General features: G+C 40.2%; 1 protein-coding gene across 2 annotated transcripts in view; it reads left to right on the forward strand.

The window, feature by feature from the left end:
* MCCC1 (methylcrotonyl-CoA carboxylase subunit 1) overlaps positions 1–15,011 on the forward strand; it is a 57,421-nt gene that overhangs the window by 30,103 nt on the left and 12,307 nt on the right. For both annotated transcript variants that reach the window (XM_059163368.1, XM_059163367.1), the window contains 5 exons: positions 1,524–1,651; positions 4,855–5,038; positions 7,730–7,839; positions 11,278–11,494; positions 13,198–13,284. In XM_059163368.1, coding sequence (XP_059019351.1) covers positions 1,524–1,651; positions 4,855–5,038; positions 7,730–7,839; positions 11,278–11,494; positions 13,198–13,284 — 726 coding nt within the window. The remainder of the gene's footprint in view (positions 1–1,523; positions 1,652–4,854; positions 5,039–7,729; positions 7,840–11,277; positions 11,495–13,197; positions 13,285–15,011) is intronic.

The following is a 15,011-nucleotide window of genomic DNA, read 5'->3' on the forward strand; positions in this document are numbered from 1 at the left end:
CTGGTGTACTTCAGATGATTCCTTTTCCCTTTCTGCTGTGAGAGGCTCAAGGGGATTTTTCTCCAGTATTCACTGTGAGGACCTGATAGAGCTTCTGCAGGTAAAATACAAAAGTACAGGGGGCTGTCCTTAGAGGTTGTAACTCACAGAGTTGTCCACACTGAGCGTCTAGCAACTCGTCAGTTACACCCAGTTTTTCCTTCTCTGGTACTTGTTCCCTTAGAAGTTTTGTTCATGAGTTCCTGTTCCAGTAAGTTTTGAATCTCTGTATTTGCCTGTCTCTCCGATTTTGGGGTCAGCAGTTTACCCTACGACTTTATATCTCTGATGGGTCTGAGAAAAATTGTTGATTTTTCAGTTTATTTGGCTTTTTACTCCTGTCAGGTTAGAATGGTGACTTCTTAGCTTCTTATGGACCAGAAAGTGGAAGTCTTCGCTGAATTTTTACAAGGCGCTAATGAGTTATGACCCACAGTTTGAGAAACTATCTTAAATTATATGGAACTAACTTTCAGCTAAGTGGAAAAAACCTCAAACACAAAAAACTACGTAGTATATGATTTCATTTATATGACAGTGGGAAAAAACTATGGTTGCCTGGAGCCAGTGACCCAGGGAAGGGACTGACTTCAAAGGGGAACAAGGGAACATTTTGGATAATGGAAATGTTTTGCATTTTCATGGTGGTGGTGGTGGTGGTTCTATGACTGTATTCAATTGCGATTGAAACTCAACACACTTCCCTACACTTAAAATGGGTAAATTTTGTTATATGAAATTACACCTTAATAAGGGTAGGAAAGATGTAGCTTTTGTTGCTAAGCAGTCTTCCACTGGATCACCAGCAAAAGGACTTTTAAAGGAAACCTCCAAAGCCCACAATCAGGAGGCAAAAATACTATTATATTTTTTCTACTGGGTGAGAGTGAGATGGGATGTCACAGTGTGAGCCTCCAGGGATCCCCGTGCACCAAAGCGTAACACATGGTCCAGACGTGTTTTTGCTGCTGCAGCAGTTGACCCTACTCAGAACTTGGGCTTACCCTTTACTGAAAACCACAAACATACTTTTTGTTGCTAGATTTCAGGTGTGGCTCCCTATTTTTTATTAAGGCTCATTTGCTGCTGCAAAATGTAAGTTATTTTCTTCTTGAAATGCATAATGTTTACCATTTGTTTACCATTGAATGAAGGCAGCATTAAAAGTTGATGTGATTTGTTTCTCTCTCTGGTTTTGGGAGAAAACCATAAGAGACTCTTAACTATAGGAAACTAAGGGTTGCTGGAGTGGAGCAGGGTGGGGGGAAGGGGTAACTGGGTGATGGACATTGGGGAGGGCACGTGATATAATGATAAATCACTGAACTCTGCCTCTGAAACTGATAATACACTCTGTTAATTAACTGAATTTAAATAAAATAAAATTTAAAAAATACGTTAATAAGAAGTTGATGTGATACATCATAGAAGGTTTCTACGGATTATATGCTATTGAAATGTGACCATTGTATTTTATATTTTAGGAACTGTGGAGTTTATTATGGACTCAAAGCACAATTTCTACTTCATGGAAATGAATACAAGGCTGCAAGTGGAACATCCTGTTACTGAGATGATCACAGGAACTGACTTGGTGGAGTGGCAGCTTAGGGTGGGAATGTTTTTTCTGTTAAAGATAAGTCTTGAGAATATGTTCCCTGCTAGCCTCCTAAAAGATGGTGTCACTTTGGACAAGGGTTCAATTCTTGGAAGTTGTCATGAGGACAGGGAAATGGGAAGTTAAAGATGATATTTCATTTGTTGCTGTGACATTATTGTTACTTTATGGACTCAGATTTCTAACCTGTCACCATTAGTTCTCTTCGGCATGGGGCAGCCTAAGGCAACAGGCAGGTGAGCTGCTGCCCTCGAGGCTTTCTTGTGACCATGTTATCTCAACACCAAAGCCTCGTGCTCTGCCTGAGGCCATAGTATTCTGGCCTGGGCCATCATTTGATTTTGGAGGCAGGACAGATGCTAGCCCCAGTGAAATGAGCTAAGGAAGAGCTGGAAATGAAGATAATGACCAAGATCAAGGTAATGATCTAGACAAATAGAGTGAGCCACATGCAAATGCTGACTTGCACACTGTTGTTGGTAGGATAAGTATAGCCCACTCAGAATAAGTGCTTAGAAATTTTGACATTGCTATGATATGTCTACTGTATGTTACAAAAGTATAAGTCTATAATTATTCCTTTGTTACAAAGTTTCCAAGAAACACTGGCCAGTTTGAACTAGAGTTCCACAAAGCATATTCTTTCAAATAAGAATAATAACTTAGTCTATTTTACTCTCATTATTGAAAACATTTGATTTTACAGCCTTTTTTAATATGAAAAAATATTTAAGCACTATAAGTACTTTTGATCTCTGTGGATTCTTGGTTCTTTATATATTTGAATCTAATTTTTTTTTTTTTTTTTTGCTTGGTTGCGATGATAAAAGTCTTGATTATTTTGATAATTTTGTCTTTTCAGAACATCTATGGACAACAATATGATGTTCCTTTTGCTGGTTCCTTGGGGATGGTTGGTGGTTTTAATTGAGCCATAAAATTCTCTGGGACCTCTATATCCTTGGGAGCTAATGAAAACCAGGCACATCAGGCTAGTGTTAGTAACTGAGGGAAAAATTATAGCAAATATAGAAAGTTTGGGAAAGAGTGGTTCTGTTTCCAGAATTCAAGGAAAGGGGGATTTTTTTTTTTTTTTCTGAAGCAGTAATTGAGAGAGTCTGGATTTTTTTTGTTTGTTTGTTTTTGATTGATTGATTGATTGATTTTTAGAGGCGGTGGGAGGGGTGGAGGGAAAGGGGGAGGGTCTCAGGCAGACTGCACTGAGTGCAGAGCCCAAAGCAGAGCTCAATCTCAGGAGCCTGAGATCTCGGCTTGAGCTGAAAGCAAGAGTCAGACGTTTAACTGACTATGCCACTCCAGTGCCCCAGGAGTCTACAATTTTGAAATCATGATGGATAAAAGGTTTCTAAGGAAAGGAAGAGAAAGCTTTTGGAAAGAAGGGGAACTAGGAGACTTTTTATTTTTGCCTCTCAAGAAATTGCAAGAGCTTTGAAGGCCCTTTAAAGAGTCGCAGGTTTTTCTTATCAGGGGAGGGATTCTAGAACTGATGGATACCACCAGACCTCATTTACAACATTCAAGGCACTTGGAGTCCACCTTCCAGTCAGAGGTAAAACAAGGGGTCTTGCCATTTAGTGAGGTAAGAGTTCAAGCTTCAGAACAGCCTCTGGAGGCAAAGACTCCATAGAATGAGGCTGCAGTGATGTCAGCCTCTGGGCTGCAGACGCAGGTGGGTAGCCTTGTCCATGGAAGCTGGGGAAAATAGCCAAGGTCCAGGAGTTCCAAAGAGTTAGTGTCTAAGCCTGAGCAAACTAACAAGACACAGATTTCCAAAGATTCAGAGGCTTGGTTGCGGCATGTTTCTTCTGAACCCAGATAGAAGCCAACCTGAGAGGAAAATAAGCAAAGATAAGCCAAATTGAAATGGGGCTATATAGTTAGAAATAAGATCACATCATGAAATACAGACACATGGTCATTCTCCTTGTTTGTAGCAAGACAAAGAGAATTCTTCATTAAAACATTAAAAAGTATTTCATCATAAAGGATAAGAATGAAATGACAGTAGCTAACACTGGTATAGTGCTTTCCATATGCACTTTCCTCTGAAACATCAACAGATTAAGAAACAAGCCCAGAACAAAATATAAAAACAGAATTGGAACCCAGACAATAGGGCTGCAGAGTCTGTGGTTTGAAAGACCATGTCAAAAAGGCATTCAGTGTACTCCATTTTCCTTTCATTCTTAACTCCTGTAGTTCCTGATTTTTCCTACCTACAGAGTTAAAGAGATGAAATCTTTGCCTCTGTTTCATGCTTTCCTGCTTAATTCCAAGTGGTGCTAAATTACTTCATTTCTTCCCCTCTATCTTTTGCTTTCTCAGTTTGTCCTTTTCTCATCTTAAAGGACAACTTAAGGAGAGAGTAGAAAGAATGACAGCATATCCTCCAATCGCCTTTTCCAAACTATACTAGTTGAAGAGAGAGGGCTGTTGTATTAGTACATAACAAACAGTCAGCATAATTATAGTAGTGATAAGCAACGATGGTAATCCTGTTTATAATCTGGCATCACTCAGTATGCGTTTAACATAATAAAATTAAAAAACCATTGTGTTCCCCTTTCTGTTTTGCTTTATCACCCACTTGGTGATGAAGATGACAAAGATGGGGCGCCGGCTGGCTCAGTGGGTAGGGCGTGTGACTCTTGATTTCAGGGTGGGGACTTTGAGCCCCACATTGAGTATAGAGTTTACTTAAATAAATAAACTTAAAAAAAAAGGTTAACAAAGATGACAAATGCCATACTTTTGCCATAGCTGTGAGTGTGGTCCTAAACACCAATTAATAATTAACTATAAAAAAAGATTGGTTTGGTAACTGAGCACTGATGTTTTAAATGAAAACAGATTATCTTGCCAGTAAGAATTTTTAACTGTGATTACATTGAAAAAACATTGCTCTTATAATTTAGTCATCAGTTCACCTGTTTTTTCTACTTAAAAACTCTAGAAATCCATTGTAATTAATACATTATTTCCAAGCTGCATCTGTTTTTTAACCTATTTTTGTTTTTGCCCCAAACTCGGGGAGGTAGATAAAATAATAATTTTTATTTGGCTTCATTATAAAGCCCAAGTGTACATTTTCCATGGAAAAAAGCAAGACCATCAACTTCCAAGTCTCATAGGTGCTATTAAGGGGATTTTCATAGAAGCACATCTTCTTTTACCAGATTGCAGCAGGAGAGAAGATTCCTTTGAGCCAGGAAGAAATAACTCTGCAGGGCCATTCCTTTGAAGCTAGAATATATGCAGAAGATCCTGACAATAACTTCATGCCGGGGGCTGGGCCATTAGTGCATCTCTCCACCCCTCAGGCAGACCTTTGCACTAGGATTGAAACTGGAGTGAGACAAGGTAAAGTGAAATAAATGAAAAGTCGGTCTTTTTTAATTTTCGGTGTGTAATTATTTCCGGACAGCATCTTTTCCCTGTGTCTTATGGAAATGTCTAGTATGTTTTATAATAAAAAAACTTAATTGATTTCTCATTAATCTTTATTTTTCTTTCTGCAATAGTTATTTTTAAAAAATAGCTAGTTTTTTTTTTTTTTTTAAATTTATTTATTTATTTATTTGACAGAGGCCACAAGTAGACAGAGAGGCAGGCAGAAACAGAAAGAGAGAGAAGCAGGCTCCCTGCTGAGCAGAGAGCCCTCCGTGAGGCTCGATCCCAGGACCCTGGGATCATGACCTGAGCTGAAGGGAGAGGCTTTATCCCACTGAGCCACCCAGGCGCCCCAATAGCTAGTGTTTTTAAATAATACACCCTTTGTTGAAATGTAGCAGTACTTCTTCAAACCTAAATAACACACATTTATATTTCTACTCTCCCTAGTTCTAAAAGTAATTGAAGGCTCTGCCAATGCCTTCTGCCTTCAAGGGACTTAAAGTCAAGCTGGAGAATTAATATATAGAATTAATATATAAACTCAGTGCAAGCTAAACAATAATCAAAGAAATAAAGAGAAATAAAATAATAACTGCCCAAGAGCTCTCATAGTCAGCATATGATTCACAATGATGGTCATAGCAATTATTTAGCATTTACAGTGTACTGTGTACACTGTTCCAGGTGACTTCTTTACATGGGCTGCTTTAACTATGAGAACTACCCTGTGAGTAGGTGGTGTTATCACCCCCATTTTCCAGATGAGGAAACCAGGGCAGAGAGAAGTTAGGTGACTTGCCCAAGGTCCCTGTTGGAGCCAAGATTCAGACCTGGTCTCTCTGGCTCCAGAGTCTACACCCTGAGCTCCTACCACCTTGACTCTAGTTGCCAGAAGTTACTCGGAGGGCAAGTGATGAAGAGCAGTTCTCAGGATCAGAGGTTGTATTAGGCCAGTACAGCCGGGACACATTTTGAAGAGGAGCCACGAGTGGATCTGAGTAGGCAGATTGAGCAGCGCACAGAACAGTGAAGAAGGGAGAGCTTAACTCCAGGCGTGGTGGAGGAACTGTAAGAAAACATGTGGCTGGAGGAAAGGATGCAGGATAGTGCAGCTAGGGGTATAGGTGGAGAGCAGGTCACACAGTGTCTTGAAAGCCAAAATGAGGAGTCAGGACATCTTGAGGACAAATTGGAAGAATTTTGAGAGCTCTGGCTAAACCACAGCAAGACTTAGTATACTGTCAGTCCATTTTTTTGAACTTAACAGCAAAATACTTTAGAGAGAAAAGAAAACACTTGCAATGGAAAAGAAAGAATCTGCAGGGCAAGCTAAACTTGCAGTGTAATTTAACAAAGGTGCTCAAAGGCTAACAGAGGTGTAATTCCAAGAAGGACTCCCAGATTCACATCTCCACATGGGGAGGGTTGTCTACTCTAAGAAGCTTCCCCAACCTTCCTCTTCTGTGTTTCCCTGAGCACTTTCCTTATGTTCTTTTACAGTAAGCTTTTACCTCCTGTCTAGCTTTCCCATTATATTTTAAGTTTCTTCCATGTTGTGTTTGCAGCACCTTGCTCAGGCCTGGGCCTAGAAGTGTTCTGTATGTGTTGGTGAGGGGTGGGGGGGGGTAGGTGAGGGGATGATGGACATGGGAGTATTTTTTAACACTTTGATTTTATAATTTTATAGATGGAAACCTTGGGGTTTAGAGGGGTCAAGTGAGCTGCCAAAAGTCACACAAAGATCCTAGAACAGTATTCTTTATAACATACCACATCCTTTTGACTTGAACCATTTTTAACCTTGAACCATGAGATGTGCATGGTTCAGATTTTTTTTTTTTCCCAACTATTCCAGCTAGCAGCTTGAGGAGCACAGGCTGGGTTACGACTGGGTCTTCATGTGCGTGGCCCTGAACTTATGGGGCTGCATTGTTAGGATTCTTGTTCTCTAAGACTCTGTCGTAGCAATGATAGCTGCTATTTGTTTATTGGTTCTGCCAGGTATGGCATTTGGCCTTTTGATTGTCAATGCTCCAAGAACCCTCTAGGATAGTAGGATTATGATCCGTATTTTTCTGATGAGGAAGCCGAAGGGTGGCGGGAGGGGAATGCTAAGGGCAGAAGTGATTGTGACAGGAGAGGGTAAAGGCAGTTTGAACTGACTTTCAAAATGAGAAGGGAAGAGAAGGTTCAGAAGAAGACAGGATGGGGAAAGCCACCGTGTGTGTTATTTGATCACTCTTTTCGGGACTGGTGCCCTCGGGTGGCCATCATCTCCTCAGACTTGTGGTAAGTTCTTAAACCCCTGTGAGCCTCAGTTCCTCATGAATAAAACAGTGGTAACGATATCTATCATGCAAGATGTTGTTCCTTTTGCTGGTTCCTTGGGGATAGTTGGTGGTTTTAATTGAGCCATAAAATTCTTTGGGACCTCTATATCCTTGGGAGCTAATGAAAACCAGGCACATCAGGCTAGTGTTAGTAACTGAGGGAAAAATTATAGCAAATATAGAAAGATGATGAAGTGTGAAATGAGCATAAAGCCCCTGAAGATTAAGTGTGAAATGAGCAGAAAGCCCCAGCAGAATGTCTTGCATGTCATATTTTATCACTTTGAGTTTTGACTTTGAGTGGTTAACTATGGTTTTTCAATTTCAGGAGATGAGGTTTCAGTGCATTACGACCCAATGATTGCAAAGCTGGTTGTATGGGGTGCAGATCGCCAGGCAGCCTTAACAAAACTGAGGTATAGCCTTCGTCAGTACAATGTGAGTGCCCTGGGGCCATGTTGGGGACCCCGATGATCTGTGTCTCTCCACAGCCAAGGATGACTCTCGCAATTGGGCAGCCTTTGTCCTTGTCAGCTTATTTCTACCAGTTACCCAGGTGGCAGGAACAAACTGATTTCACATTCCCATGGGTCAGAATAGACTTTAATGACTTCTTGATTCAGCTAGAAAAGAAAAATTGCAGGACTAAAACTGTTAATGTCAGTGTTATACTTTGGTGACATCTGATATTAAATTCATATTCATCCTGTTAGATAAGGCCAGCTGCACAAGTGTGGCCTACAGTCTGGTTTTATTTTCCCCAAAGGAAAATAATTGTTTTCACTTTTATCCATTTGACAAAATTTGTTGCTTTTTTGTAGCACGTTAATTTCCTTGGTGGAATAAGCTCCAAACCACACTGATGTAGCTTCATAAAAGGATTTATTAACCCGTGACATCCAAAGTGTTATATAGCATTAATTTGACCAAACTTCTCATCTCTGTGGCTCCAACCACACAGGTCTCCTTGCCATTCCTTGGAACCCATGTGTTCCTATTCTGTCTTCCAGAATGTTCTTTCCACACATAATCACAGGCCTCCCTCCTCACTAGCCTCAGCTCCTGCTTACTTCAGAATCCTTCCCAGGCTTCTCCATTTTTTTTGAAGATTTTATTTATTTATTGCGAGAGAGAGGGTATGCACATGCATGCATAAGTGGGGGAAGGGCAGAGGGAAAGGAAGAGAAAGAATCCCTAGCAGACTCACATTGAGCACAGAGCCCCAATGCAGCCCCTAATCCTACGACCCTGAGCTGAAACCAAGAATCATTTAACTAACTGAGCCACCCAGGCTCATTCATTTTTTTTTTAATTGAAGTATAGTTGATATATAATATTATATTAGTTTAGGTGTACAACAGAGTGATTCAATTCTATACAGGACTCATCACAGTAAGTGTAGCTACCATCTGTCACCAAAGTGATCACAGTATTAGTGACTACATATGCTGTTTTTATTCCTGTGACTTACGTATTTTATAACTGGAAATTTGTACCTCTAGATCCCATTCATCTGCTTAACTTGTCCCCCTCATCACCTTCCCCTCCGGCAACCACCAGTTCTCTATTTATGAGTCTGTTTCTGTTGTGTGTTTGCTTTGTGTTTTAGATTGTACCTGTAAGTGAAATTGTCTGATACTCATCTTTGTCTGACTTATTTCACTTAGTGTAATACCCTCTAGGTCCATCCATGTAACAGATGGCAAGATTTCGTTATTATGGCTGAGTACTATGCCATTATGTGTATACACCATATCTTCTTTATCCTTCATCTATGGATAGACTCAACTAGGGGAAATCATGTTACAGTAAACATAGGGGTACATATATCTTTTCTAATTAGTGTTTTCATATCATTTCATATCATTTTGGGGAAATAGCCAGCAGCGGAATTACTGGATATATGGTATTTCTGTTTTTAATTTTGGGGAGAGCTTTCATACTATTTTCCACAGAAGCTGTACCCATTTACCTTCCTGCCAACAGGACACAAGGGCTCCCTTTTCTCCATGTCCTTACCAACACTTGTTATTTTTGTCTTTTTGATATTAGCCATTCCGAGTGGTATGAGGTGATATCTCATTGTGGTTTTGATTTGCATTTCCCTGATGATGAGTGATGGTGAGCATCTTTTCATGTGTCTGTTAGTCATTTGTATATCTTTTCTGGAGGAAAAAAACGATGTCTGTTCAGGTCCACTGGCCACTTTTCAATTGGATTATTAGGTGTTTTGGTGTTGAGTTGTAGGAGTTCTTTATATATTTTGGATATTAGCCCCTTATCAGGATATATCATTTCCAACTATCTTCCCCCATTCTTCTCCCATTCCCTTTTCATTTTGTTGATGGTTTCTTTCCCTGTGTAAAAGCTTTTTAGTTTGGTATAGTCCCAGTAGTTTATTTTTGCTTTTGTTACCCTTGCCTGAGGAGACATCTCCATAAATATTTTTGCTTAAGCTGATAACCTATAGATCACTGCCTATGTTTTCTTTTAGGAGTTTTATTGTTTCAGGTCTCACATTTAGGTCTGTAATCCATTTTGAGTTTATTTTTTGTGTATGGTGTGAGAACGTGGTTCTAGTTTCATTCTTTTGCATATAGCTGTCCTGTTTTTCCAACCCCAGTTATTGAAAAGATGGTCCTTTCCCATTGTATGTTCTTGCCTTCTTTGTCATAGATTAATTAACCATATAAGCATGGGTTTATTTCTGGGCTGTCAGATCTGTTCCATTGATCTTTGTGTCTATTTTTTGTGCCAGTACCATAATGTTTTTATTACTACAGCTCTGTAGTGTAGCTTGAAACCAGGTCACCCCATTTAAAATAAGGCCCTTTGCTCTTCTCTTTCCCCTTAGCCAGCCTTATTTTTCTTCATGTAGCCTGATATCATATTAGATACTTGTTTATAGATATTGTATGTTATCTGTCCCTAGAATATAAGCTCTGTGAGGTTTCATTCCTCATTGTGTCCCCAGTACCTGGATCAGGGCCTGGCACCTAACGGTGCTCAGTAAATGGCTGTTAAATGAGAGATTGGATGAATGAATGAATGAACCCAAGGCTCGGATAGCTGGTTTCATTTTATGCCTTTTTGTTTTTATACCAGTGTGCAAAGTTTGGACTTTAGTGTCGGAAGTTTTTTTGAGGTCATTTAATCCTAACCCCTCTTCAGTGTAGCAATCCTATCCTCATTTTGCAATCTTCCTGTTGTGTGGGAGTATTCTGAGTGGGATGTCTTCATTATCGTGCAAATAAATCTCATTTAAGTTTCTTAACATTTATCACTTTCCTAGCATGAGTCAATTAAATGTCTCCACACTACCTACCCTAACATCATTTCCTATTTCCTCTTTATCATAAAGAGTGAAATGTAGGGACGCCTGGGTGGCTCAGTTGGTTAAGCAGCTGCCTTCGGCTCAGGTCATGATCCCAGCGTCCTGGGATCGAGTCCCACATCAGGCTCCTTGCTTGGCAGGGAGCCTGCTTCTCCCTCTGCCTCTGTCTGCCTGTGCTCACTCTCTCCCCGCCCCCCTCTCTCTGATAAATAAATTTAAAAAAAAAAATCTTTAAAAAAAAAAAGAGTGAAATGTAGTCTACTACATTTTAAAATGTATCATACAATACAGCTTTAAATGTTAAGTCCAAATAGATGGTGATGGTGAAGTGGGGTTTTTTGTGTTGTTTTGGTTTTCCTACAAGTTGTCCTACTGCCACCATGTGGCACCGTCGTAGGTTTTCAGTTTTCCTTGAGAGTTGTCCATTGCAGAAAATACTTCATTGTAGAAAACACTCCTTAAGAGCAGATGCCATAGAAACGATTTTCTGAATGTGTTGTTTTCCCTACTCACTGGGGATGTGGGTTTTATTCTCTTCCTAGATAGTCGGACTGCATACCAACATTGACTTCCTCCTTAACCTGTCTGGCCACCCAGAGTTTGAGGCTGGGAATGTGCACACAGATTTCATCGCTCAGCACCACAAAGAACTGTTTCCCAGTAGGAAGGCCACAGCTAAGGAGTTTTTATGCCAGGCAGCTCTGGGTCTCATCCTCCAGGAGAAAGCTGTGTCTGATATTTTCAATGTTCAGTCACAAGGTATGGAATACTTTTCCCTTTCCTCTGCTTGTGAAGTCGGTGAATAAAGTGCTTTTCTGGAGGTGCTTTTCTTCCTTTATGCCACTCTTGTGTCCCTTTTCTTTTCTCGGTGATTGACAGTGTCTTCTGCCTGTGTGGTTTTTATGTGAAGTAGAGTGCATTCACATATCATGCATATGCCCCTAAAGACTTTTTAACCCACTAAATATAACTTAATTACTTGCCTAACAGTGTTGAGATGGATCTTTTTTCAACCAAATGCTAGCTAGGTCCTTCCTACACCCTGTGCTGACTCCTTCCAAAGCTTTTTTAATTTGCCGCTCCTTTTGAGGTCCTATGTTCTTATATTTTCTTACTGTGGCAACTTCCTTGGTCCTAGGAACCAAAGACAGAGCACTGGAGACTCAAGATTCTCTTGGGTTACCTGAGATTTACCATTGTGTTATTTCCTCCTTTCCTTTCCTATTCCATGCTCCAGTTTCTGGCAAACCAGAGACCTCGGTACTTGCCTCGAATCAGAGGATCTGAGCACGGGAAGGACTGTGGCGGATATTCCCGGTTGCTTCATGCACACATGTCTGCTTCAGCACCCCGCATGGCATTGTTGCTCAAGCTCTTCCTAACACCTCAGGAAGCTAAAAATTTGTAACAAGAACTCATTAGCCTATTAGGGTTTCAGTCAGCTCTTCATTTAAAAGTTCTTCCCTTTAAATTGAGCAAAATCTGAACCCTCCCAACTTGCTTCAAAATATTTATTTCAGGCTAACTCCTACCTTTGGAGCCAATAAGAAAAAAAAAAATAATAATCCATTTATCTCTTCATTATTTTTAGGATTATTATAGGATTTTATTATTAGGATTTTTAATTTCTAGATTCATTTAAGAAAGTTATATCGAAATCTTAAAATATATAACTACTTCTCATTTTGTCCTTTTACACTATGTGAAATGCCTCTAAATATGCCCACCCGGAGTTCCTAAGCCTGAACATAGCATCGTTAGAGTCGAGTATCCTTTTTTTTTCAAGATTATATTTATTTATTTGAGAGAGAGAGAGAACAAGCTTGAGAGGGAGAAGGTGCAGGGGGAGAAATAGGCAAATAAGCTCCCCACTGAGCAGGGAGACAAACACCAGACTCGATCCCAGGTCTCCAGGATCATGACCTGAGCCAAAGGCAGACACTAAACCAACTACCCACCCAGACACCCCAGAATCAAGTGTCTTCTTACTGTCCTTCCTCTTCACAATTTATAAACAGCAAACATTTGAGCCTCAGAAGAAATTGCTTCAGTTCAGCTGTGCTATAACTCCTGGATATTGTCCAACAGAGGATGAACACACAAGCCTGTGGGCGGGACGAGTGACGCAGAAAGAGGCGAGGCGAGAGAGAAGTAGTGAGTGGTGGAGATTTGGTGACCTGGAATGCATTTACCCAAGAAGGGGAGACCTCTGGGCTGCTTACGCCCCCAGAGGAAGAACGTTTCGGCTGCACACACTCTGATTTTTCAGAGAAGCTGTAATTTTTCACATGACATTTCCTGAGATGTAAATGAAAGTGTCTAATTTAAATTTAAAGCAGTAAGGACAAAGAGGACACATTTGAGCTACCAGCGTAGGGCTGATGTTTTACATTTTCTTTTGAAAAGTATAAAGTCAGGCCTGTTGTTTGTAAATTTCTTGCTGAATTTTTATTTTCTTCTAGATCAGTACTCCCCTTTTGCATCCAGCAGTGGAAGAAGATTGAATATCTCTTACACAAGAAACATAACTCTGAGGGATGGTAAAAACAGTAAGTAATGTTTTATTAAAAGAGGAATGTGCTTCAGAGAAATAGCTCATGTTCACCTGGAATAAAAGGGCCCACCCCAGTCACGGAGCATTCAGTTACATTTTTGAAGCTCCCTAGTCTAACCGTTGGTAGGAATACCAGGATTGATGAGCTCAGGTGGTACAATTAGTGGTATCTTTCTTCTTTTTCCCTTTTTCTGTATTTTGTATCTATTTGAAAAATATGTCATAAAACATAACTAGCAAAATGACTAAAATGAAATATTCCAAGATGTTAGGTGACCATTGGGTAGCGGGATTTGAGGTGGTTGGTGTCCCCCCACCCCAACCCTGCACAGGCCACGTCTTTATACTTTCTTTGCCTTGCAGTTTTTCTTCAGCAAGAATGTACTGCTTTTAAATACGAAGAACAGTATCCAAAACTACTCTAGGGAGAAGGATTACCTACCAGTCAGGCAGTGTTTTAGGTTGAAGTGAGTTATTAAGGAGCTATGATTTATTAAGTGCCCAATCACATGTAAATTTTTATATTCACCAGAATAGGGGCACCTGAGTGGTTCAGTCAGTTAAATGTCCACCTTCAGCTCAAGTCATGACCTCAGGATTCTGGACTCGAGCCCAGTGTCTGTCTGGCTCTCTGCTCAGCAGGGATTCTGCTTCTCCCTCTCCCTCTGCCCCTTCCCACCACTCTTGCTCTCTTTCTCTCTGTCTCTCCCTCAAATAAATAAGTAAAATCTTAAAAAAAAAATCTGTCTTCACTATAATTGAATGAGGGGGAATCCCTGACATTCCCATGTACAGCTGATGAAACTGAGGTAGAGAAGGTGAAGTAACTTACTGAAGGTTTGTGACATTGACACCCAGCCTTTCTGATCTTGACTCCTATGCTGTTTTTACTTTTCCAGTGGGAAGTTGATTTTTGACTGCAAGCTAATTTGAGTAGGCTGAAGGTGGGACTGATTTATTATAATTGAAGCCAGGAGAGTCTGACACCAAAAATTTAAAATTTTTTATATATTTGTGGCTGGAACAGTGTATCAGAGGGATCAGAGTCCCTTGATAGCAGTATCCCTTCTGCAGCAGGACGGTTTGCATGGGAAGTGACATTGGTGTGGAGTCAGAGCTGGGAGGGCTGCATAACCTTGAACGTGAGGTTTCATTGAACTGTGACGGCACCATTACAAAAACCGTGCCTCCCAGGTGGAACAGAATCCTCCTGCTCACTCATGGCAGTACCCTCCTCCCCAGACAGAGTAAGATCTTCTTTATCTCAACTCTCTGTAGACATCTGTTTGGTTTTTAGCAAACTCCTTTTTCACAGAAGTTGATTGGGTTACAGCTCTTGAGATCTTTTTTCATCCTGAACCTAGATGGTCATTACCTTCAGTGTGTTGCATATATGGAAAAAAAATGTTTGCCAACATCCCTGATAGAGTAGCGGTCTACAAATGGTTAACCTATCCATTTTATGCTGGTATGTTTATTTAATTCATTCTAAAAAAACACCTCCTCCAAAACCAGGGATGATCTTACTCTAGACTCCTGTATACCGAATAGAAGTATCAGTAGCAGTAAAGTTTCAGTGGCCTTTTCAACCTAAATTAAACAGAAAAATTGCATATGTGATTAAAATTCAAATGAGCCAGCTGTGTTATTTGGTATGGCTCTTCACCAAGGCACTTAGCAGTGTTTTGAACTATGGTACATTTCTTGGAAATTTTTAAAATT

The sequence above is a fragment of the Mustela lutreola genome, chromosome 2, assembly GCF_030435805.1.
Source record: "Mustela lutreola isolate mMusLut2 chromosome 2, mMusLut2.pri, whole genome shotgun sequence".
Lineage (NCBI taxonomy): Eukaryota > Metazoa > Chordata > Mammalia > Carnivora > Mustelidae > Mustela > Mustela lutreola.